General features: G+C 36.1%; 1 protein-coding gene across 3 annotated transcripts in view; it reads left to right on the top strand.

Moving 5' to 3' along the window:
* The window catches only part of KDM6A (lysine demethylase 6A), a 157,621-nt gene that overhangs the window by 122,658 nt on the left and 7,910 nt on the right, over positions 1 to 27,053 (top strand). For all 3 annotated transcript variants that reach the window (XM_082488007.1, XM_082488006.1, XM_082488005.1), the window contains 9 exons: positions 12,764 to 12,893; positions 14,441 to 14,546; positions 15,284 to 15,489; positions 17,893 to 17,957; positions 18,061 to 18,135; positions 19,961 to 20,109; positions 21,124 to 21,238; positions 23,269 to 23,456; positions 24,712 to 24,853. In XM_082488007.1, coding sequence (XP_082344133.1) covers positions 12,764 to 12,893; positions 14,441 to 14,546; positions 15,284 to 15,489; positions 17,893 to 17,957; positions 18,061 to 18,135; positions 19,961 to 20,109; positions 21,124 to 21,238; positions 23,269 to 23,456; positions 24,712 to 24,853 — 1,176 coding nt within the window. The remainder of the gene's footprint in view (positions 1 to 12,763; positions 12,894 to 14,440; positions 14,547 to 15,283; positions 15,490 to 17,892; positions 17,958 to 18,060; positions 18,136 to 19,960; positions 20,110 to 21,123; positions 21,239 to 23,268; positions 23,457 to 24,711; positions 24,854 to 27,053) is intronic.

Here is a 27,053-nt window from a genome sequence, read left to right as displayed (position 1 = left end):
ATGGCTCTTCTGATTGTGGTGCTTTCAGTACCTATGGCTCAAGCATAGGAACTAGTTGCGTGGTGGATTGTGCTTTAAAAATTCAGTCTTTCAGATAGTTGTAAGTCTGTCACATTACATTATGAATAGTTTTGACTCTTCAGAGGTATAAGTCTTAGTTCATCTTATATTCCAGTTGATTAGCAGGTATGTTACTGTCATTTTTTGTCTTTAGTCAGTAAGCTTGAATCATTTTAGGTCAGTTGCATAGTGGATTAAGGCAAAAAGTGAGGCCAGACGCTAGGAAACCTGGCAATGACTGCAGTGTGATTGTGCAAATTGCATGCTGTTTTCCCTGGTGTCTTCATTGCTAGGAATACAGGATGGCAGAGAGTGTGGAAGTCTAGGTTGTAGAAGTTTCAGGTAATTCTTCTTAGCAGTGACTTCTGGCAAAGATGTCACACTGTAAGCTGCAGTGGTATAGATACAGTGATATAGTAGTATAGAAATGCAGCAAATTTAGCCAGCTGTGCAATAGCCAAGTGGCATGTGGCAGAGGAGGATGGTGGACTGAAGGCAATAATATCTTAAACTGCTGCAGCTAAATCTGCCAGAGTTCATCTCTGACGTGTAAGTCCCATCTTCTTGATAGGCATGTTGGCACTAGAATGATCAGGCTTGTTTTATATCCACCTAGTCAGCTTAAATGCATTCCCTTAACACTTCTGCTGGTTCCTAGGTCTGTCTTACTAAAAAGCAGTGTAGCAGAAACACCAGGCTTCAATCCTTGACGTTTCTATGTGCTTCTTAGCTATTTATTTCTTATCTCAGTGTTGTTAAATCACCAAAAATGGTAGGTAAACTCCTCCCTCTTTACAAAGAAAAAGAAATGGTGTGACACTGGTGTAGCTGTCAGAGAGCAGGAACCTCCAGCAGAAAGAGTGCTGGGATCTGATGGTTATATGCAGCAAGTACATTTTCAGTCTCTTTCAAATCCAACTCTTCCGTTAGATACAGGCTCTCACAATAAAAAGGATAATTTCATAGACTCCCTGGCATCAAGGTAAGATGTATTTTGCCACAGTAGTAATAATATTTTTTTTCAAAGACTTGATTATTCTGCAACCCTCTGAGACTTTCCTCCCCTCACACCACTTACAAAGCCCTATATTTAGACATCCTGCACAATAGCAGAGCTCTGCATATAGTGTTGCTCTTATTATTGCACTGTGCTGTGTCATCACTGAACAAATTTTATCGTCAGAGTGAAATCCTTGGATGTCTTAAAGTATTGTAGGAGTTTTTCATGGACAATGTGCAGCACTTAAAATATATGTGATGACAATGGTTAAGTATTTCAGTGCTGGCTTAATTTTCCATTAAAGCTGGCAGCAATACTTCCAATTTTGTCTTTACTTAAAAGGGTAAAGGTTGCTTTACGAAGCTTTGGAGTATATAGGTACTTCGGAGTGCCTGTGGAGTATGAATGTGCTGGCAGGCTAAGTAAGATGTGTTTGTTAGTTAGACAGGCAAATTTGAAACATTCAGTCACCTCTCCTCAGAAATAGCTTTATGTTGTTATATGCTGAAACTTTACATGGGAAAGCTAGTTAACTGTAAACCCTGTGTTTACTGTATGTAACTGTGTAGCATTAATGCACCATGTTATCAGTCTTAATATACATTAAACAAAGATAGTTTATTCCATCGAAAGTGAACTCCACTAAGCACAGTTTAGACAAAGCTTTTCAAAAGTAATTAATTATCCTTCAAAGGCAAGGTGAACTCATGCTTACGTGTGCTAACAGGGAGCCTGTCAATGGTCAGTGTCAGCTTTGCAAATTCACACTTGATGCTTACTGCTTTCAGCCTTCCCAGTGTAGACTATCTCAAAGTCCTTAGATTTTCTAGGTAGTTTTTGGAGAAAATTGCCTTCTTTCTCAAAATAATTTTATTTGAAATACAAATCACCATTTAGAGCTCTATAATTTCTGTATCCATGTCTTACAGTTATTGCAATTTGAGAAAAAGTTACTTAAGATACATTTAAAGTTCACAGAACTTTATTTTTCTGGTGTCAGAATGTTTGTTGGAATTTTTACCATCTCAATATATTTTACTCCAAAATATTTTATTTGGGTTTATGTAGCAGATGTGGTGCTTTTGAGCATTACCTTTTTTGATGTTAAAAAAAGTGATAAAAGCATGTTTATGTCTTTCTTTCACTGCACCCACATAAAGCAGTTAAATGCAAAAAAGTTGCGTCTGTCACTGTGATTCGGAGTTACTAGTTTCTAATGTAGTGGGATTTGATGACTAATACTGATCATAGTATAGTTGTCCGTAGGTATCTGTTAGATAAATTTCTAGAATCTGTGAGCTTATTTTGTTACGTTTCAAATATTAAGTCTTATATTGTAATGTTCATTTTCAAGTGAAGTTTCTACACCTACTACATTCATTAAAATGAAGAGTTTAGCAGCTTTTTTTTAATTGAGACCATGTATGTGTTCTTGCTAGTAGAACTATAAAAATAGTTTTGATGTCTGGTGTTAGGATGAGTGCACTGCAAATACACATAAAAGAAATTGTGATAGACTTGAAGTTCTTTCTTGAAGTTTAGCTGATCTGTGTCTTCCAGATTTGCTTAGCAGAAATTAGCATGCAGCTTTCTTGGAAGAGTGTATTCCTCTATGGAAGTGTATTCTACTCCTGGAAGTGTATTCCTCTATGTTGCATTTTGATTGTTTTAGTATGCTGTTATCAAGTTTTGCATAGGTGAGATCTGCAGTTTATGTTCAGTAGCAAGACGCTGAGCATTTTTACTACAAAAATCCTAAACCAGCTGTTAATACAAGTCTTTACTTTTGTGCTCATTGATAGCAGTAGTATTTCTAGTGATGCTTAATTTATAAAATAAAGGGAGGTACAAAGGTATTTGTCTTTTTTTTTTCCTACTTTACAAACTGTGCCTTCATCATAGCAAAACAAATGTAAAAAGATTTGTTGTGAATGACACAAGTGTCTGCAGGGGCTTTTCTAAGCAGATGTAAACTCTGGGGCAGGCAGGTGCAAGGCTGCTCCTCCTGTGCTTGGAGCTGGAGAGCCGATGTGGAGGTACCAGGATGTAGCTCTCGCACAGGCTCGTGGGCTGACAGCAGGCTTTTCAGCGAGTCACAGGCATGGCTGAGCACTGCTGAGTGCTGGCTATGAAGTTCCTAGCTGCATCTTCTCTAAAGAGAGGCAGAGCAAATCTGCCTGCCCAAGGACTGCTGACAGACTTCAACTTGAACTTGTGAATTTAGTACAGAAGGGCCGAGTTTTAAGAACAGCCAGAACCTATAAATCTTTGTCATGACCTGCATGTCAAGTTTACTTTTCGCTTGGCCAAGTACTGCCACTGTGCTTTCTTTAACTCACTCACCGGGATGATACCAAGTTCTGCTTTAAATTGTATGTAAAAGTTCCTAACTGCATTCAGAGACCCTAATTGTGAAATATTGACCCTTTAAAAAGTACTTCCTAATGTGGTGATCAGGTCTCTTGTCTTTTTCTACTGTGTTTCACTTGGGTTCATATAGTCATTATTTTTTCCCAGGCTCATGTAATCATAATTTTTCAAGGGAGGTAAGCTAATATTGCCCCATGTAGTTTGCAGACAGCTCAAAAAGTGTTAGGTATGCCTTTTACTTTCTTTCTATTGAGCAGAGATTGAGAGCTCCCTCTTCAGCCTGTCTGCACCTTAATTCAGCAAGGCAGAGAACTTCGAAGCTGGATAATAATAAAGAAGGATGAGCAATGGGAAAAGTGGAGGAGAGACTTGGTTTTTTTAGCAACTTGGAGGTCAAGAAATGCTTTGGTCTGTATATGACTGTTTTCACAAAGTTGAGATACAGGATCTCTCCTACTGAAACTGTGCTTGCTGGAAAGCGTCTGCATATGTCTTCTAATAATACCATGAGATTCTGAGAAATTTTGTGGTCCTGCCAACAAGGTAACAATTGCAACATTTTTAGGGTAAGCCTATAGTGTAAAGGCAGCCAGACAGACAATTTCCCATACATGAAAATTCTGTTGTGCCCATTATTACTGTTCCTGACCTGTGTTAGGGCTGGTTACCTGTTAGGGAAAAGGTCCTGTCTAGATGGTTTTTTTAATACTAATAGAAATAATAACTCTATATAATATGACCACTATAATAACTCTATATAATATGACCACTATATAATATATTAGTAGGGTTATTTTCTTCCCATCCTTGTATGTTTTGCATTTTATATGCATAAATTTGAGGACAAGGCTATCCAAGCCATGTACTAACTAGATGATAAGCCCTTGCTTTGTTTTAAAATGTGTAGAGTTTGAAGGTGTACGTGTATGCACATGATGTCTCAGGAGCAGAGCTCTGGGGAAGAAATGCTTGTTATAGATACTGTGTGCATGATTGACAAAAGGAAAAATGTCTAAAGGGGAGAATACTGAAAGACATTCTGCTGCAAACCCTGCTTATTTGCGAAATAAGTCAAACTTTAACACATAGTGGAATAGAATATGTTTATATACTAATATATCAGATACTAGGAACTTCAGTGCTGCATGTTAATTTTTATTTTAACACAGTGTTAGGTAATGCAAAAACAAAGAATTGCAAGTACTTCCCATAGTACTGATTACATTTGGGTACTATCTCTGTAAGTAGTATGTTAAAGTACAAAAGTGAATTTGTGACCAAAAATGTTGATCTTTAGAATTGCTGTAAAAATTGCAGAAAAGCTATCCACAATACACAATAGAAAACTGACAATAATTATTTGATTTTTTTTTTCCCTTAAAATACCAAACAAACAAAACACCAAACACTTCTGCTAGAATAAACTTCATGCACAGGGAGAGGGGAGTTGTCCTGTAGTGTTAGTTTTCATATATTGGAGCAACACTGATTTGGGCCTTAAGTGAATCAGTATTTGCCAGTTGTTACATACATACCCTTATTTCATTTGATATGTTCAGAAAGATACTCTGGCTTCATCTCTCATGTGGACAATTATATTCTGTAATCTTCTGGTATGTTCTTCTTGCTATCTGACAATACTTGATACAGTGTGTTGCCCTATTACCCTGATGGTATTCTCTAGGAAAAAAAAAAGATGTGTTGGCAGGTAGAAGCAGGTGTATTTAACTTTCTTTTTTCATAGCTGGAGCTCTAGATTAATAATTTTTATTTTCCTCCTCATTATTCTGCATTTGGCTCTGTTTACTATATGCTTACTTCAAAACCAGAGTGTTTATGTTATTTGTAAGTCACATTTAAATTCCTCAGAAGTCTAATTGTTAAATAATCTTTTTTCCAAATGCTTACAGGTTTAAAAAAAAGTCTTGTCTAAGAGAAGCCATTTTTTTACATCTTTTAGATCCTGCAGGTTTATTTGTGCTTAGAACACCAAAGACCTGAAATTATTAGCAATTTGTGATTAAGTAATGCACAAGATTTGATTTACAATGATACTATAATTGACCTACTACATATTAGTGAACTGCAATATAATCAAGTTCCTCATCTCACAGGAGGGTTTGTATCAGGAAGCAACATGGTAATACTAAGCACCAAAAACTGACATCCTTGTTAATGTTGCCAGGATTTAGCTTGTTGCTTAAGAGCAAAGGAGCATCAGAGATACGGAAGCTTGGTGTTTTTTAAGGTAAAAGTTAGAAAAAATAGAAAAGGGGTTGAGAAATCATGCATTACAATAAAGTAAAAATGGAAGTAGTCAGGCAAAAATAAATGCTGGGGGTTGTAATTTCGCTTTATGTAAATAAGTGTCGTCTTAATAAAAGCTGCTCAAGTGAAGCCATTAGGTGAAAGGAGAAGCTTTGTATGATTAAATGCAAAACACATGCCAAATAGAAAACTCCATTTGATTCTTTTTTTGTTTTATGTGAATACGTTGTCTGGTCTGTAGAACAGACTTGGTAAATGTTTTGGTTTGCCAAAGACTAACGTGAGCGCTTAAGTAGGGCAAGATCATTGCAGAGGCTGAAAAGTTTCTTTATATCCATCTTCCTCCGTGAGAATGTTGAGGAAATATTTAACAGAGACCTATTCTATTCATGCGGTGAAATGAGGTTGTTTAAGGAGGCTGAGAAGGGGTCAAAGAGAAGGTGCTGGCAGAGCAATTGATACTTCTACAAGGAGCTTCCCTTGAAGGGCTAGACAATGTTTACTGAAAAGCTACGAGGAATTTAGAAATGCAGTACCTGAGCTATTGACTGAAATATGCAAATCTCATTAAAATGCTGTTCTGGAGAACAGTAGGGTAACAAATATGCTCATCTTGTTAAACTGCTGTGGGAGTTTACAGATGAAAGAAAATTGAGGAGGTGATTCTGGGAAGTGTAAGTGTGATTTGGTTAGTCTTCCCTACCAATAAAAGTGATTGCAACAGTAAATTTTAAGGTGGTTATAAAACAACTAAATTATTATGTTTAGTAAACTGTCTACATAATAAACTTACATAATAAACTAAATTTCTTTAAGCCTCTGAGCAAAATAACAGATAAAAGAGTGTACTATTGAATTAATTATCCTTCCTTGGATTCCTAGAGAAAATCTCCTATTGAGGTCATTAAAAAAAAAAAAGTAATTTTGAGCATAAGTGAAAACCATGTGATTAAAAGAAGAAAATACGCTAGGAATAACTCCTCCACGTTTGTTATTAGAAAAGCTGATTGTTAATACGTGGGGAAAAAAGTGTGCTGCTTTGTCTAGGTGTGTATCAGGTCTCCTTACAAAGACTGTTATCAAAAGCCACGTAAGAAATGTAAGTATCTTTTTCTCTGTGAGCAGTCCTGAGAGGAGAATTATTGAAATGTTATCACTAGAATTGAGATTTAACATTCAAACTCTTTATTTCTTCTAAAGTGAAACCAGCTGATTTCTAGCTTTGTGTTTCAGCTGGTGCATGTAATTAACATCCTGGAGGAGTGATATTAAAAAAACAGTATCCATCACAGTTAAGAGGGTCCATCACTTGACCTCATGTTGGTTTTAGAAAGGGCAAGTCCTTCCTTTAAGCAGTGTAGAGAAGTTCCTGAGTTGACTTGTTTTGTTTCTCATAAAAGAAATAAGAAATAGCTTAGTTGTTTTTTATCATTATTTATTAAAGCCTCTTCACAGCTTTGAAAGAACAGGCAAAGCTCCAAATAAAACTTTTGTTTGATAATGACATAGAGAATTTTGCGCAAAAGGTCCTCAAACAATTCTAAAGAGCCAAGCTGGATAACTGGGCAACTCTGTGTCAGCTGAAAGTTGCGGTTGTCATTTTTATGGTGATATATGAAGAAGACTAATTTGCAAACTCTAAGGCATTTCTGAACTTGAAAGCTTTACCAATTTGGCTGAATTGGGGAAGGCAAATGAGAGATGTAGGTTTGATGGTAATGCGTATTTAAAAGGGGCTAACATGCCTTTTTATAGTTTTTATAGTTACTTGGTGTGCAAAGAGGAAGAGTAAAGAGCAACCAATGAGAAAAGAAAGTGATGGGAGACCAGGAGAGATCAGCTGCCTCTCAAGGGACCTTGTAAAATGATAAAAGTACAGGCAGCAAAGAGAAGATGGTCTGGCCTAAACAGTCTAATGGCCAGCATGTACACAAGCATAGGAAATAAGCTTCATGAGGAGTGGGAAAAGCAATGCAGAGGCTACGTGGACAGACATCTCCTTGCTTAGGGGGCTCTGTGTTGAAGGCTGGGGCAGAAGCAAACTTGGGCTGATCTTTCTGAAGGTGCTGCCCCCTGGCAATTAAGCCTGCTTTGTGAAGTCAATTAGTGAATCATTGGTTTGGGAGCTCTGCAATCCAGAGGCAAAGAGCCTAAATCTCTGTGAGGGGAGGTACTTTGCGGAGAAAGAAGCTGAATTAAGTTTGTGTTTTGTTCTTAAAAACAAAACAAACAAAAGCAATTCTTGTTTTATTGGGAGGTTTCTTTGTCTGTAAGCAAAGGACTTTTTTGGCTCGAAGGCAACATTGTTCAGTTACGATAAAGGCACATTACTTCTGCAAGTCAACTTCACCATAGCAAAAGTTTTAAGAATAAAATTTGAAATATTGCGATTTCAAAAGCTAACCCCCTCTTAGAATAAGACATTCTGTTTTGTTTTAAAAGGCAAATAAAGAAATCTGCAGATGGGAAGCAGAATGATTTGGGAGTAAAATATCATAGGAAAGATTGATAGTTTAAGGGGAAGGCAAGCGTATGAAGAAGTTTGGTACCACTTGTTACAATGCTTTTCTTGCATAAGTCATTAATGTGATTCTGTTTTTCTTATAGCCTAAGAACAAGACGATAAGCAAATGAAATATAAAAAAAAGTTGTAAAAGTCATTAAGAAAAGAAAAAAAGGAACATTACTTTGTACATAACATATAGTTAACCTATGAAATCACTGCCAACCTAATACTATTAAAGTCATAACCAGAACAGAATTCAAAAATTATTAGAAATACATTTCCATAATGAGAAAATCCACAATTCTATTGTAGGATTTTTTGTAGTTTTAAAAAGAAACATCTCTGGGAGTATTGCCAGCTCGTACCTGCTGTGAAAGACTGGGGTAGAGAATTGCATGATAAACAGGTTGTATAATTAACTGGCATTACTTGCATTTAAGCATAATGTAAGCTTGACTTGACTTCTTTATATTCCTTTTTGAGAGCGCATCTCTCTCCCAGCTACAGAAGGAGCTTGGGGAGGTGCGCCTCAGAGAGGCCAAGTTAGGCGATGTGAGTAAGCGCCTCCTTCCCAGGGTGATGGGTCTTGACGGCCATTTTTCTGTGTTTGTGTAATAACTTGGAGTATGAAAGCAATTAATTGTATCCATTAATTGTTAAGAAAGGCTAGGTATTTCTGTTTTGAATCAGGACTGGGTCAAGTAGGTACTGTGTATCACAGTGCTTCAACTGATTCCTTCTGCAAGCACATTTTTTAAATGTTTTAAAATGTTTCATTCATTCTTCTTTGTAGATTAATTCTGGTAGAGTATCACATAAATCCACAGTTCCTCATATTCTTGTTAAATGTGGGGAGAGAGGGTATTAATTTTGTTCTTCAGAATAGCTATGATCTCGAGCGGTAAAACCTTGTTAATTCTCATGCAGCTAATCCTCAAATAATAACTCACTTAAATAGACTGACTTCACAACAACAATAACTACTTAAGTGCAAATGATTGTAACTTAGTCTGGTTTGTCCTGCAAAGTGTACTTAAAATCCAAATGTGTGTAGATAACTAGAAATTAGTTTCATTATCATCAAAACTTTTCATTATTATCAAAGGTCGCAATCTCCCAATTAAAATCAAAAAGGGAAAATATTTTTTAAAGTACGGAATCTAAGAGTTCAAGAAAACTCAGAAATTATGTTTGGAAGAGGAAAACTATAGCCAAGAATGAAAAAGAAGAAACAAAAACCACTCATGCTTGATGACTACACAGAGCTATTAGAATAGTCAATAGAGGCAAGAGAGTTCAGTAAATATTTTTGTTACACGCTTGGGAAAAAGGCAGATACTATGTTCACATCGCAGGATGTACAATAACACAATCTCTGTTTTCACAATAATCAAGGAGAAGGTTAAACAGTGGTTATACTTAAATTTGGTATTTTTAAGTCAGAGGCCTGGATGACATACATCCATGAGCTCCGAAAGAGTAGGCCAGAGAATTGTTGTTTGTTATTCATACAGAGGGGTTTCTTTATAGTTCTTGGAAAACAGGAAGAGTTCCAGAGAACTTGAAAACCACTATGGAACTGCTTTCTGAGAAGTAAACGTAATCCCTCAGTCTGACATTAGGGTTGAGCAAAATAACAAAATTATTGAGGTGATTAATTTCATAAATGCAAAGGATAGTAATTAATGGCAATGATTCCTGGTTTTTTGAAACGAAGTTTTATTATGTTAATTTTAATATTCTTGATGTAGTTCAGAGTTTGTATAACCAACAATAGCTTTAAACTTGCACGGTATCTTTTTTTATTCAACTAGGATGGCACAATGTCAATACAGTGCCTATAAAGTGTATAGCAACTACCTGATAAGTTTCACGTAATTGTAAATGTTTTAGTGATTTTGCCTTGGGATCAAATTTCAGTCTTGTTTTATTTAGTTTTTTATAGTGAGGGAGGGCTCTGGCAGGGGAGTCTCTAAGGCTAGAGCAGCCGGAGTCCATCTTCCCATGGGGCAGGGACATCCCAGCTGTATAACAAGCTACGGGGTTCTCCATGCAGTGAAGATAGTAAACTCGAGGGAAGAATTGTGGTAGACGGATGAAGGCATCATCTCAGGCTAAGTCATCAGTCTCCATTTGTCAAGAAAGCCCTAGATAATACTAAATTATTGTGTTAATATTTGCTAGAAGACAGACTGGAGAGCGAGTGCTGGAGAGTGACGGTTGTTACACAAACTGTGTCACACCTCTGCTTCTGGTTGAACTGTGTTTTTGTACAGCCAGAGGGGAAGTTGTTCTGTGAGACTGAAGGCTGTAAACTGTTTTTAGAAGGTGTAGGAATGTATCCTAGAAAGCAATAAGTGCGTTTGGTGGTATCAGCTTCAAGTGCTGGGTTTATGAGATATCTCTGTTCATCTTATCTTTTCCTCTGTACAGTCTGCTTTCTTGTGTATCAACTTTGCCTTTTCAGACCTGTAATTCTAAGAGTACAGGAGATTCTCCTTTCTCTCTTGTCCCCCTTCCCTGAAGACCCCACGTACCCTGGCTTTACTGAGCTTTCACTGTGGTGGTTATCTTGTTGTGACTACAGTAGCTTAAGTCAAGCTAGTTCTGAGCAATATCCTTTTTTTCTTCGAGTTCAATCTTTCTTATCTTTCTTGCCTCAGAAATTGCCTGAGAACTGTTTATCAATTCAAACTGAATTTTGTCATACTTCTCTTTGATTTTTAAAACTATGCATTTGCTTGTCTTGGTTTTATTTTTCAGTTCGGTAATGCAAAGATTATAGCTACTTCTAACACCTGCTATTTAGATTATAGTTTCACTTTGTATCACTTTGTATAGATGCTCTGCATCTCAGATTCATGCAACTGTGACTGCTAAATGTCTTTGGGTGATGGTGATTTTATATTGCCATGTTTTTTTCTGTGGGGTTGAGGGTTGGAGGGGGAGCAGTAGGGGCTTTGCAAGAACTACATCAGACATTAAGCATTGGTCAGTGAGGTTTTTGCCAAGCTGGATGATGCCTAATCAAAGCTCCACATTGCTCTTTCACTTCCTTTGAAGTTGCAATCTATTCTGGCATTAGACTCACCTAGCACAAGGAATGAGCTGGGTTTGGTATTTTGAGAGGCGCGCTTTGGAGACACGTTAAATATGTCTCTGTCTGTATTGCTCTGATCTGACAGAGGAGAGCAATGTATGAGTTAGAAAGCTGGCAGAAGTTCTGAACTGAATGACTGACTTTTTTGTCTTGAGCACCAGTTTCTCAGGATGCTCATCTTTGCTGCAGCCTGGGGTAGGTGAGATCTTTGCTCTTTTTCTTTAAAGTGTTTGTCATAACAGTCAGTCTGATGGGATCTCAAGCCCCAAGTCCATCTTACTTATGGTTTGTGATAACTTGATTTGAAGCAGTGCTGTCGTGCCAGCATCCAGCTCTACAATGTTTCTCAGTGTGAGTATCACAGTTCCTGTGTTTCAGAGGCAAACTCTGTTGCTAGGAATTTTATTGTCAGATGTGTTTTCTGCTGAAGACACTTGTTACCAGAACAAGTTTTTTGTAACGGGTGAGTTTTATGAAGATACGTGATTAAATTATGCGTTAGAAATATCCTATTTTGTGGGGTGTTGAGAGGTGGTAACAACAGCTAGTGAATCAAGTGAGGTTGGAAGAAGGATTTGAATAGTGTTTAGTTTGAAGAATTTTGAAGTAGTTGAGTCATTTTTAACAAACCAAAATTTAAGTGATTACTAAATCTTAATTTAGTAATAATAATTAAATAAATACTTCCCTGGTGATAGTCACTTGAAATTGAACTAGGCTCAGAAAGCAGGTTTTTCAGGTAATTTGTTATAGGAAAAGTTAACCACATACGGTGGGTTATCCACATCTGGAAATCTTCAGAGAAAGGCTGCAAATCCAACAAGTGAGGTTCTCACTCAGGTACATGTACGGGTGTTGACAAGGCAACTCGCTCAGGGCAGGTCCTTTCCTCTGTTGCTCAAACAAATGAATTATGCAGCAGTGGTTTCTTCTGGCTTCAAAATGTGTGAATCGGAGAGGGGTAGGTGGTTGTTCAATTTAGTGTTGTTAGTGTAGTTATAGTTGTTTTTTATGACTCATCATTTTTTTGGCTGAGGCATTGTCATTTTCTGACTTTGTGCTTTGCCACAGTGCTATGCACAGCATTACTGGACTACACTGTCTCAGCTGCTACGAATTGATCATCCTCCAGCCAGTGCCGACCTAATAAGGTTCTTCTCTATTTCTAGTTGAAACCTACTTTCTCCGTTATATTTTGCCAAATGAGTCATACGTCCTTTTATTTAAAATGACTGTATTTTTAACTAATAGTCGTAATGTTGCAGACTTGGCAGGCAATGTGGGAATTATTTTGAATTTTATCAAATTATACACTGAGAATCCTTGATTAAATATATGAGTTTTATTTGCATCTTGAATTATGATTTCTCCTTAAACCTCATTATTTTGCAGAAGAGATGACACTAATATATATTTATTTTGTCAAGTATTGACAGAGGCAGCTCTTCTTTCCTTTTAGGAATCTGGGTAAAAATGGCTTATCTAACAGTAGTATTCTATTGGATAAATGCCCACCTCCACGACCACCGCCTCCACCATACCCTCCCTTGCCAAAGGACAAGCTGAATCCACCTACACCTAGTATTTATGTAAGTAAATCTAATGGTAGAAGTACATTGCTGAGTGCCTTTTGTACTTGTTTGGATATCTGAATTACATAATATAATTATTTTACAGAAGCGCTATTCACAGCTGAATTCTAATTACAGTGCTCTCCCAACTAGCGTATAAGTGAGAAAAATGCTAACCTTAAAGAAAATTTTGAGACTTAGTTTGACTCTTAAAGTATTTGTAAATTAAGAATTTCAGTCAACAAGGAAAAACAGCTTTCAGAAACTTTTTGTTGATTTTTTTAATACTCAAAATATTGGCAGAATAAGCAAAACAGTTCATTAGATACAAGGTACAGTATTTCAAATATGTATGTACATTCTTTGCGAGTGACAGTTACGTATAAATTAGCAAGTAATTCACCTAAACTCTCCTAACAATCTGTTTCAAAATAGAGTAAAGAAAAAGATAATAAAAGTTGAGGTGATGTTAAGAACAAAACATCATTAGGAAAAGACAGGCTTTAGTTGCATAGTATTTTCTTATGCAACCATTAAATCTTCTGTTCTGAAAATAAAGTTTCATAATAGCTTTAGAAGAGTTTGAGCTAACTTCCTTAGTAATAGAAGAATGAATTATAGGATGTCCACTTCCTCAATAACAGAAGAATAAATTCTAGTATGTCTGTAGAGCTTGTGTGAAAACATTGTTAGCTTTGCTCAGCCCAACTTGGTGACCAGAAGCAGTTAGCACTTTGGTGATACTACACAAGCGGTCTGCCCAAGAGCTAGATTAAGTTGGAAGCACTGGAGCTTCCAACTGTTACCCAAGTGTTGCATCTGGATTAATCTACATTGTTAAAAGTCCATCACAGCTTTGTTGAGTCCGTTACAAGGCTGGTAAGTCACCATGTCGCGGCACGCTGTGTAGATGTGCCGGTGTGGGTCCCCATATTTGGGAACTCTGTATTGTGTTTTGTTTATTGAAAGAGATGTCTTCAGCATTTTAAGACTCACAACAATTTAAAAAAAAAAAAAAAAGAGAGGGAAAAAAGAAAGAAAAAATGACAGGGGAGGCTGTAGCATAAAATTGAGGTCACAGCTGCACAAAAGCATAAGAAAATCCAATCAACCTTTCTGGTTAACATGAGATACACTGTGAGCGTAGTCTTTTTAATTATACAGTTTCTTGTATACATTATCTGTAGAATTAGCTTTTTGACTTCTGTAAAGAAAGTTAGTATATTATCTTGCTCTTCAGAGAATTCTGTAGATTTAGAGAATGTACAAGGCTACTGTCAGATAAAGAAATAAACTGCAGGGAACCTGAGTTGCAAAAGCCAAGCAACCTGGGAATAATTCATGCCAAGAAATAAATTGCAGTAACAAATTAATTTCAGGAATGAACCTAGCTTTTAACATAGAAAAGGTTTTGTGATGTTGCTGTTCATTCCCTACAGTGTAGGGAAACGGAGAAATTCCTGTCTTCTTTCTGATGTTCCTCCTTATTTTTATTATTCTTCCATATTTTACGAATAAGGAGTCTAAGTTCATCTGACATTTAATATTTCATTATAATTTTACAGTTGGAAAATAAACGAGATGCTTTCTTTCCACCTTTACATCAATTTTGTACAAATCCAAACAACCCTGTTACTGTAATACGTGGCCTTGCTGGAGCTCTTAAATTAGGTGGGTATACTTTCTATAGTTTTTTTTACTTTGGAAAAAAGATGTATGTGTTTAAAAAAGAAGTCTCTCAGTTCTTAAAACGAGGTATTTTATTTCTGTAATACTGTATTACTTGTGTATTCCAAGTAATTAGGGTAATGTTTCATTTCTCAGTTTGCTACTGTTTCTAATCTTGACCATCTCCAAAAAAATCCCCCAAAACCCAGCAGATTTTGTTGACCACAGAGAGGGGCGGAGCTGTGGATATGGAAGCTTACAGATAGACTTTTTTCCTATGAAAACTATGGCTACATGTCCTTGTGCTTAGATTTAATGATCTGTAATTTGACTGTGTACAATATTTTGAACTCTGTAGATAGAAAAATTATCGTTGGTAGGAAATGCGTTCTATGATGGAAGTGCATTCATAAAACTATAGTCTGAAAAATACTTTATTGATAATAAATTTAAACATTGGTTGCAGATTTGTTTACATAAGTCATGTAAAATGTTTCTTGGAATATAGTCCATACAGTAGCTGCCAAATTTTTTCTACGCTTCTGCGTGCAGAAAAGCTTTTTGAGTGTTAATCACGAGTGTTAATTTTTAACCTACAAGTGGGCTGTGTTATGAAGGCTAAAGGGGAAAATATGCTCTAGTTTAAACCTATAGATAACTTTAAGTATTCATGTCTTCTTTTCTTGAAACTTTTAATTAAATTTTAACTGTCATTTATGAATTTTATTCCTATTCATTAGATCTGGGACTCTTCTCTACTAAGACATTGGTAGAAGCAAATAACGAACACATAGTAGAAGTGAGGACACAACTACTGCAGCCAGCAGATGAAAACTGGGACCCCACTGGAACAAAGAAAATCTGGCGTTGTGAAAGCAGTAGATCTCATACAACAATTGCTAAGTATGCACAGTACCAAGCCTCCTCATTCCAGGAATCTTTAAGGGTAAGTCCGTTATTATTTAAGATGTAATTTCCAAACTGTATACTAATTCTGGAATCGATTAGTAATGGCTATTGAAAACAAATGGAAGCTGTTAAGGAAAAGGAGACATTTCCATTAACGTGAAGGTAATTTTAGGTAAATTTACAAAACGCTTAATGTAAAACTTAATTTTCTTAATGTAAAACTGGCTATTACATACTTTAAAAGCTTGTTAGCTCAAGCTTTCATATAATAATGTCAAAATTCATATTAAAATATTTAGAACTTAAGATGCTTTTTTTTAATTTGCGTTGCTTCTAATTTCACATACTCTTTGAAATCAGATTTCTTTGTTCTTTATAGTATACTGAATTAATTTGGTTGTGGCTTATTAGAAGTTCACACTTGTACTTGTCTTTCAGCACAACAGTTTAAAATATTAAAATAACTTTTTTTTTTCCAGGAAAGTGGCTGATGCTTTCCATATTTGTTATTGTTGGGTTCAAAACATAACAGTTTCTATTTAGTTTAGTTGTTGTTAGATATATGTGACAGAGTGAAGCTTTTGAAATGTTATTTTATTGGTATTTTTATTATTGCTTCGCTGAAGTACTGAGCACATCCTTGGAATTAGCTATGGGCACTCCTCGGAGGTTTATGTTATCTACTGTTATAAAAAGATTAGGCTAAGGAGGAACTAAGACAAAAAATATATTCTTGACCAGTTGTTAATTAGGAAATAGGGAAAACACGAATGTGGGGAATTGACTATTGCAGTTTTCACTGCCATTACACAGAAACAGCAATGGTTTCAGTAAGAAAGGAAAGAGAAATTATAAATTAAAACTTTGTGCATTAGGAGAAAGGATTAGAAAAGAAGAAATGAATTAGTAGTTGAAGAATAGAGAAGGGAAAGTAGTCACAATATTTTGAACAAGAGTGATACAGAATAAGGAAAAGAAACAGGAATATCATTGGGAAGTGGAGAGCACTGAAGTCATCAAGAGCTTGGGATATAAAAGGGATTTTTCTTCCTCTGCAGTAGTAACAAATTTAAGTAGGATATCAGCTGAAGTTTTCTGATGCCCCTTGAACAATACAATGCACCAGCATTTTATTCTTGTACATCATTCCAGAGGGGCTGGAGAACATTATATATATAATGTTCCAGTGAAGTACGTGTTCAATAATGTATGTAACTGATCACATACCAGCTTGTCAGCAGGAAAGCCTGAACTTTAGTTTTGCACCAAGAAGTGAACTGTGGGATTTTCTGGTCATTTTTTTTTTCTGTTACAAATTGGTAGTAAAAATATAATATATATAATAGTTTTCAGAATGATGATTTTCATTTTCCCCTTGGAAATCAAAAAGACATTGTTTTAAAGTGTACGTGTCCTTTACCTAACACTGCTTTGACCTGTCCTTAGGTGACTTTTCGCAGTGTTTAAGTGAAAGCTTTGTTGTTTCTTTCTACAGACACAATCCTCTTGGCTTGCCTTATGTGAGCTTTTTTTTTTTATTCCTCTAAGAACTATTACATTGCTTTTCTAACATGTCTTGCAGTATTTGATAAATCCGTCATCACTAGGTTCCTTTTTGTTTCTCTTTGTCCTTCATTCAAAGGATGAATAAGACTTTCTCAGGTACATAGGGCACTTTGAAATTTAACAACAATCCCATTCAAAGCTAGCGATCTTTGGATAGCCTCCAGGCAGTTCTTTCCTTGGTTTTGTCTTATTCTTTTTCCTTCTGTGTCCATATACTTGCCAAAAAAGAAGTCTTTACAGTAGGGTTTTGAGCCCACTCTCCTAAAAAGATCAAACTACATCATTTAATATTGGTTAGATTTTTTTCCACTAGTCATGGTCCTAGCTACTGCAGTGCTAAAATAACATATAGCTATGAAAAAATCAGAAGATTTTATATAATAGATTTTATAAAATTAATTTTATAAATATTAGTCATTCTAGTCATCAGGAGACCTGCTTGACTTTGAAGGTAAATGTTCTAGTCTGAAAAAGTTAATATTCCTTAAGACTGCATTCCAGTTCACCTGCATAATGAAGTAAACCAATGTACTCATTTGCAATTATACTGTAGGCTATCAGAAGTGTTTATAGTGTAGACATTTTCTGTTGTCCTGGCCTGAGCTTCACTGAATTTGTAGTCAGGAAGAGTTTTTTGCAATGGCTTTTGACTAATAACTGTTGTGGGTTTTTTTAAACTTTCTTAACAGTAACTTTCACATAAAATCTTACAGATATTGTAAAGATTGTAGCAGCATCTTGTAACAAATGTACTTATGTCTGTGAACATGTTGCCGTTTTATATCTATAGATTTCGTATATATATATTCTTACTTTTTATGTTTATATTCATAGAGATTATATATATAAACATTTCCACAATTGCATTTTATAGGAGGAAAATGAGAAGAAGAGTCACCACAAGGACCACTCAGATAATGAATCCACATCTTCTGAAAAGTAAGTGTGGTATAACTGTGGTAATGCTGTAGTTGGTTTTATGTGTTTTTTTTACATCATTCCCTTTTTCACATTCACCTATTATATTTTTTTATATTTGCAGCTCTGGGAGGAGGAGAAGAGGACCTTTTAAAACAATCAAGTTTGGGACCAACATTGACCTGTCAGATGACAAAAAGTAAGTTCCTCCTGCTCACAGTGTTACAGTATGATACTCTTCCTGGAAAACCAATGCATTTTTCTCAGACGTCAGTCAGTCTGTTGGTAAACCCAATTCCAGTTACACAACACATTTCCACAATTAAATTGTTACCTTTGGTCTTTTAACTGTTGTTAAGAGTCCTTCTCACCCTAAAATCTCTTTCAAGCTTTTCTTCCAGGATCTTTATTTTTCCAGAAACAAACTTAAACATCCATCAGAAAGTGTTCTTTGCAGTCCTCCTTCTAATACGTTCCCTTTTTTTCATTCTGAGGCTTTAAATTGTTTGCTTACAACTTTAATTACTTCTCACAATACCATGTTTTCAGTCTTTGTACAGAAATTGTAACATTAAAGTTTTTTGCTTTTATGTTTCTCTTGATTTTTGCTATTTGCTTTTTGTTTCCTGTTGTTCTTGCTGTCATCCTTTGTTTCCACTTTTTCATAGCTGTTGCTTCTCTATCCGGGAACAGGGTTCAAAATATGTAGTAAAGACCAGACCAGTGCTTACCTCTGGATAAGCCATGATACCTCTGCCAGAACCTCAGAAAAAAGGAATAAATTGTGAATTGTTTATAGGCTATATATCCATATATAACATCAGAAAGTATTAGAAATACTGTGAAAGCATATTTTTTGTGTGTCCAGTAATATTTTTTTATTTGGTTCCATCTGTAATTAGTATATATTTCCATAAAAGATCTGGCATGTCTAGGCTGTTAGTCCCACCAGCTGCAGTACAGAAGTTCTGATCTACTCCAATCAGAGCAGAAGAAAAAGTTATGGTATTTGAAACTAGGGAATAAGGCCTACTTAAGATGTTGAGGTCTTTTGTGGTAAGTCACTGAAAGATCAATGTGCGTACATACATATGTGATTAGAGATGGTTATAAAATTTTAAATATCGATGCTGGTTTTTTCTAAAGAAAATTCCATCTGTAGATACAAAATTGTTGCTAATAAACTAGCATCCAGAGCAAACCATTGGGAGAGAGACTTTAAATTAATCTAAGGATAACTAACCTGAGGTTCATAGAGAATTGGATTTTGATACTTTAAATAGTTCTTGTAGGGTCCCAGGTAGATGCCTGATCTTCTCATCTGCAGTCTCAGCTTTTGTTACAAAACTATCTTTCCCGTCAACTAGCCTGTCAGATTTGTGATTATATTTGGAAATATTTTGAAAATTAAAAGAGTAACACAGATACCTGGCTGACGTTACAGAGCTCCACGCTTAAGTTCTGGAATTTTTGTCTTCGAAGATCTGTGTTTTTCTTAATGCAAGTATTCAGTTCCATAGCATACGCTTATAGTTAACTTCATTCTTGGTCACAGCAATTGTATGTACAGGCTAGGGCATGTTTAGACATTCTTCCTGACATATGTTGTAGCACCATATCGTTTGGCTCTTGAAAGTATGGTTAACAGTTACTTGACTGGCCTAGAGTGTGAGGAGAGCACAGCTCTGTTTTCACGTGGAAAGGATGTACACCAAGGTGTAAATTGCAAGCAGAATTTTCTGGCAGTATAGCAGCAGACTGGCTAACTGCAAGAGTGAATGGGGTCACCCTGGCTTTTAGCTCACCCTTAAATGAAATCGTCATGCAAATTTCTGTAACTGTCAAGTAAGGGTATTGCATTGTCTCAACTTCCCTCTGAAGAGATGCTAAGTTATATGGAAGTAGGTTGTCTGCTCTTTTATCTACTGTGCTAACAATTTTTTGAAAATGTTTATATTTCTCAAACTACTAGAAGCTAAGAGTTTTAGGGATTCACAGTTTGTCAATTTGCTATTTTGCTGCAGGTGGAAGTTGCAACTCCATGAACTGACAAAACTTCCTGCTTTTGTACGTGTGGTATCAGCAGGAAATCTTCTAAGCCATGTTGGTCATACCATCCTGGGCATGAACACAGTGCAGTTGTACATGAAGGTTCCAGGAAGTAGAACACCAGGTGAGTAAAAGCTCTTTGCATGGAAAAAATCAGGTTCTACTGCTGGGTATGGATTTAACTGCACTGCAGACTTTCCATATCTTACAGCATGCCTAGACATGGTAAAATCGTGCATATTCAGTATTTTTTAAATTTCTTGTTTAACTGAGCTCTGCGTGTACGAAGCACTAAATTACCTTATAGTAGAAATTTCTGGATTTCTGCATTGCTAGGTAATTACCATACTAATCTCTTGCATGCAATACTGGGTTCTTAAAGGGGAAAAAGAGGTCGGGTATATATCTGCTTGGACAGTATTTGTTTTTAATATGCCTTGAAAGTTTTTATAGGCTTCCGAAGTAGGTCTTGTGCAGTCATATAATTCAGTATACTTTTACGTTGTAGATTCTTTATTATCTGAGGATAGGACTCAACCCCCCGTAATGAATAGTGCTGTGTTAGAGTACTTGAGGGATCTGGACTAAATTTCAGGGTCTGTTTTTTCTGAAGTACAACTTTAGATAATTCCATTAGGGATTATGGCTCAGTTTTCCAGCTGTCAAAAGAAGATAAAATACTGGCATTTCTACATTGATTTTGAAAGCTCTTCGGGACAGATTTTTTTACTACTTGTCTATTCAGTGCCTGAAGTCATGAAGTGTTGCTCCTGACTGGGACTGTCAAGAGCTATCATAAAACACAAAAACACAAAATCTAAACTTTAGCATCTTGAAGCATTGATTTCTACAAAAAGGGAACTGATGAAGTATTGGTCACATTTGCAAGATTGGTAGTTCAGCTTTTTTTTTTCCCCTACAAACTAACAAAAGCACAATTCTCTTGTCACTAGTAGCTTAACTGCATTTCTTAACGCTGTGAAGCACCTAAATAGTGTGTGTAAGTGTTGTATAAAAATATGTATAAATCTTAAACTATGATGTAAGGTTTTTTAGTAATTGTAACTTTGCATTTTCAGAGTTTGATTTTTATAGGTCAGCCTTACATGAAGTGTGTTTATTTTTCTCTAAATTTCAGGTCATCAAGAAAATAACAACTTTTGTTCCGTAAATATAAATATTGGTCCAGGTGACTGTGAATGGTTTGTTGTCCCTGAAAGCTATTGGGGTGTCATGAATGACTTCTGTGAAAAGTAAGCTGGGCCTGCTGTTTTCCTCTATTTTTATCAAGTTCTCTGTGCCTTTCTCAGTCCTAAGGGGGGAAATTACTGAGGGTGCTATAGGAGGACATTATTTTCCCGGTTTTCCATGTAGTCAGAAAAGTCTTTTAAAATAAGTCAAAACGCAAAATCTATAATGTATACAAAATAAGATATTTGTACAATGTGCAGAAACTTGGATTGCCTGCAATAGTTTTGCTCTCAAAAATTAACTTTAGGTCCATTATTTGTTTTGTTTTTTTTCAAGCACAGGAATGAAGAAAATATAAGAAGTGAGGGACTGGTAGTAGCAAACACTCATCTAGGTTCAAGATTCAAATTTATACTGCATTAAGGGGGATCAGAAGTTTAGTATAAGCATAGACTGTCTGCTATCAATGTGTATTATGTGGCATCAATCCAGTTTTCATAGTAGTAACATTTCCACATGAGAAAATCCATCATAGTCCTCGCTGTTTATTTAGGCACTCTGTCATGCATATTAAAGCTTTCTAGAGCTATTGCAGTGGACTGATGGAACAAAGTTGGGGGTGAAGGAGTTGGGGTTTGGTTTTGTTTTTTTTTAGGAGGGATGGAGTAAAGTATTTTCCTGGTGATGTATGCTGTTAATCTTTATTATGATTGATGCAGATGTTGTACACAAGCAAGTACAGAGTCATTGGTATTTTGGCATGGTTTCTTGCTGCATCTAGAGGGAGAGCTTAGATTACTCAGACCCTTACATACACTTAATGCCTGTAGCTTGCTGGAAAAGTTGAGGTGCACTGACCATTGAGGAAGTACTCAGCCAGCTCTAAGATCGGGGTTTCTATGTTGTGCCTTGTGTTGAGTGGATGCTTTAAAACAAACAAAACACACACATGCACACGCACCACCACAACACACTACACTACCACCCCCCACCCCCAAAAAAAGGGGAGGAGTAATTGTGTCCCCTAATCATGCTAGTATTCAAGCAGTAGCCTCTGAAATTGATTTTAAAGGAGAATTTTTTCTTCTTAATCTTGCCTGGTTAAAACCGGACTAAGCTCTTGACTTCAGAACTTTTCCAGAGCTCTGCAAATTCATCTCAGCATCTTTGTACTCTGTATTTTCAGTCTGTCTGCTGACAACTGTTTGTATTTCATCCACCTTTACAAAGCTTGGCCATCTCAAAATTGTAATTCCACTGATGCAATTGCAGTGTCTCTGATGACAACATGCCCTTTACCCCCATGACACTGTCCTCCTGAGGGTGACAGTGAAATGAAGATCTTTATAACCTCATAAAATGTCTAGAGAGCCTGATAGAGGTACTGAATTGTCTTTGAAAACTGTGAATTGCAAATGATCTCTCATGGTGCAGTATAAAATCGGGATAAGGATGGGAGAGAAGTATGTATTTTGCATAACCATAGTGGAAGAGTTGTGCTCAGGAAATCCATATGGAAGTGTTTTTTCATGCTTTTCAAGAAGGTCGACATTTCTTGGCTGAATATAGCAGAGACCTGTGGATCATAATTGAGGTGGTGCCAACAGGTTGCTTGTTGGACAAGCTTCAGGTGCATACGCTGTGACAGTATGAGTACATGGTTGGTGGTGTTCAAAACAGAAAGCATTCTTAAGATCTGGTACAGTCTGTATGTAAAATCAGTCACTGGTTACAAAAGCAGCGTTTGGCATCGGTGTCACACTAGATCTGACCAAGGAGTTCTCGGCCTCAGCATTAATAAAATACTAGGAAATGTAAAGGAAAATAGAACATAACTGGAAGCGATAAACTGACTTCACATGGGCAGCCAGGTGGTTAAGTGTTCTGATGTATTGCAGTGTGTGAACTGTGGAATTAGGATCAGGAATTTTATGGATGAAACTTTCCTTTTGACTAGTTCTCCTGGGTGACTGATTAGATGCAGAAAGCATTTGTCATGGTGATAAGTCTTTGCAGATAATTTCATTGAAGTATCAACCACTAATATGTCTGTGGATAAATGCTGAAGACTTTATTTTTCCTGTTGTTTCAGGAATAATATGAATTTCCTAATGGGATCTTGGTGGCCAAACTTGGAAGATTTGTATGAAGCCAATGTTCCAGTTTATAGGTTTATTCAAAGACCAGGGGATTTGGTGTGGATAAATGCTGGCACTGTTCATTGGGTTCAGGCTATCGGTTGGTGCAACAACATCGCATGGAATGTTGGCCCTCTTACAGGTATGGCTGAATAGTGCCTGTGCTGAACTATGTAATTAGGTAATGTCACACTACATTTGCCACAGAACCTGCCATTTCTTACTAATTTACCATGCTTTACTAGATTAAAAAAAAAAAATGAACATAATGTATTTTAAAACATTTTGTGTTGAAGCTTTAAATAATTCCATTCGTAAGAGGAAGAGAAAGCAACAAGAATGCAGTCTTTGCATTTGTTTGTTTAATGAACTTGTAAAAAATTACAATTGTGTAGCAAACACTAGCAGATTAAACTGTTCAGATGAATCCATACACCCTGGCCATTTCTTGACTTTTTCTCCCAAAATTTGTTCTACCCAGCAGACTGCACTATGTAGCTTGCATATGAGTTAAGGACTTGTCCAATCTAAATTTTTCAGGACTATGGATATCTAGTTGCTAATTAGTGAAAATATCAGGAAATGCAAATAGTTGTAAAATTTTGTTCATAAAGGAATATTCAGTTTTTCAGACTCAAGTCTTTAGTTTTGTACCATGGTCTTCGAAGGTTTTTAGATGTGAGAATGGAAGGAGATTTCACAGCTAAAATGAGATTCTGTCAAGCATTTGAAGAGAATGTACTTCCAAAAACCTCCCATTTTCTTAAATATTTTCAAGTGCATTTATTTATTTCATTGTGGTGCAATAGTGTATCTCTAGGATTGTATGATTGACTGATACAGAGCTCACATGTTCAGTCACAGTGAATTTTGTAAAACATTTTTTTTAAAAGGGCAGGGTGAGTAGGCTGCTTAATGAAAAAATCTGACTCATTGCAACAAATCTCTTGAGGTGCAGTCTTCCTTTACAAGACAAATTACATACCATAGCATTGTAAAATTATGATAAAGAGTGAATAGAGGGAGATGTAGACATTTCAAATTTTTTTTCTGTTAAATCTGAAATTTTCTGTTATATCTGAAATATATGAAGATTTTTTTAAGTAACTCTTTTTGAAATATTGCTTTCTGACCATAGAAATTAAACACTTGACAGTAACTTACTTTCAGAGATAGTTGTTGCTGCTGTGGTATTGTGCATTCTTTTAGCATTGTAAATAAACTTTTAAAAAGAAATTTTAGAATTCAAGTGTAGTTGGAATGAATGTATCGTTGTGAATGAAGTTTAATCTAGCCCTAAAAGGTATAAATTTTTATTATAATCAAATTATTTTGGCTCCGGTTGATACTTAATTCTTAACTTGACTAATTGCTTCTGTAATTTTGTTTCTGTATAGCCTGTCAGTATAAACTGGCGGTGGAACGGTACGAGTGGAATAAACTGCAGAGTGTGAAGTCCATAGTACCCATGGTTCATCTTTCATGGAATATGGCTCGAAATATCAAGGTCTCAGATCCAAAGCTTTTTGAAATGATAAAGTAAGTTTTACTTATTTGAACATTTACTGTACCCATTTGCGCTTCAAGCATAAAACAATAGTTGGCTTGTAAACAATCCTTTGTAAGGCTTTTTTTGTTCCTGAGAATCAAGCCCAAATTATTTTATATTATATTTTTCAAATAATCCATTTATAGATATCACTAATTCTGTTATGTTCTATTTGATGTTACTGTGGCATAGCTTTAGAACAATCTAATTAACTTGTTTGTTAAATATGCCATACACTTAATACAGCCGTTTACAGAAGCAGTTGACTTGGATAACAAAAGCTGTTCAGAGTACGTACCATAAGAAATAACAAAATTAGGTTATCAACTGAAATATTAGAATTGGAATGTTTAGTCATTTTTACAGCCAAGTTAAACTTCATTTTACATTTTTAGAACCTCTTCTTAGTGCTCGCACACTGTCATTTGGAGATTCAGTATAAATGTTTTAAATAAAGGAAAGTAGGAATTTGTCAACCACCTTCTCTTTGCTCGTTCTTCTGAACAATGAATTAATTGATATGACTGATAATTGAGCTTAGTGACATTTCTCATATGCATATTGCAAAATGCAGGAATATTTTAGGCTTGGGCATCTGTAGTAATTATTTTTGAAACGTGCAGCTTCAAATAAATACAAATCATATTGCAGCACCATTATACCTGGGTTGCAGAATAAATGAACGCTTCAGCATACATCGTGGGTTTGTCCTAAAGGAAGTGGGGGAATGAATTCCACAGCACAATACTTGTTATGAAAGTACTCTGGTAGCAGCACTCTGTTTTCCTTAAGCCTACCAAAGGAACTTCTAGCTTGAGCACTTCTTAGTCTTGTCAACATACTGGATCCACAAGCATTTAATCCTTTTATAATTTGCCTTGAAATGCTTCTTTAAAAAATGGGTGGGTTAACTTGCAGAAAAAGGGCAAAGAAAAATACTTTCTTTTTTTTCCCCCCAGTAGGATTTATTGGTGACATCTGAGTGAGACACCTTTTTACAGTAGGAATTTTATTTAGGCTTGAACTTCTGTTGCAGAATGGTGGAACTGGTGAAATGGTAACTTTGTAAGGATCAAGAATAGTGGAAGATAAAGACAGGGAGGTTTGTAGTCACTGTAAAGCTAGGTTTTGGAGTAACATTTATGGGTGAATACTTCCTTAAAATCTAGTAACATATATCTAGGGTGAAGAAAGTTTTTGCTGAAGGCTTGACAATCCTGCCCCTTCAATTAAGCTATTAGTGCTCATAGTCAGGATGCCAGCTGTTATAAAAGGGAGATGAGAAACTGAATAGTCAAAAACGAGAAATAGGGGGAACAGAAGCAGGCTGCGGGAGAGAGGAAGCCAAAAAGTCCATTTAAAAAAAAAAAAACAACCTACAAACATATTTCACAATTATCTTTATATATCTTCCCAAGCCCAGCAGGCATCTACTCTAAAGCTTGAAACAGTTCTGGAATGTTTTTGCCAAAATATGATTTTGGTATTTTGGCATCTCTATTTGCACAAGTTAATGTGTTTTTTTGCCATGGTTTAGGCTTAAAAGGAGAAAATCATGACTGAGCATAGCATTCTTCTCCAATAGAATGCCTTAAAACGTTGTGGAGAAACAGAGGACAAAATGGTTGTTTCCCAGTCTTGCTGGCTTTTTCTAGTGAGAGCGCTAAATTTTAGGTGTACATTAGAAATAAACAAAGATGCTAAGGAGCAGATACAATTGGTCTTGCATGCGTTTGCTTTTTCCAGTCTACTGAAACAATTTCCAGTTTACTTGGATTAAGCCCTCCATCCAGGTTAGTTGTCAGCCAGATCCCCAGTTCCATGCTTTGTGTGGAGAGGGGAAGAAGGTCCAATAATGAGCTCTGGTTTGTAACATCTAGTAGCAGTAACTCTTTGTTGTGGTCACTTCTGTAGTTATGGTATAGCTGTTACTAGAAATGGGTGTCAGCAGAACGGTCTAGTATCTGACCTTGGCTTTGTAAGCGTACTGGACATGCAGAAACTTTCATGGATCTCCTTAAGATAGGAAAGCAGTTGCATAATTTTTGTGGGGACTGCATGTCTGCATGAAAATAGCACCAGCTGGCAAATAGCTATTGTCCACTGCTCCTGGATTTTATTATGTATAAAATACAGATATCTCTGTGTGTGTAAACATGTGGAACATTGGGAATCAGATTCATGATGAAA

Source organism: Vanellus vanellus (assembly GCF_965231255.1).
Source record: "Vanellus vanellus genome assembly, chromosome: 1".
Lineage (NCBI taxonomy): Eukaryota > Metazoa > Chordata > Aves > Charadriiformes > Charadriidae > Vanellus > Vanellus vanellus.
This window is presented reverse-complemented; position numbering and strand designations above follow the sequence as displayed.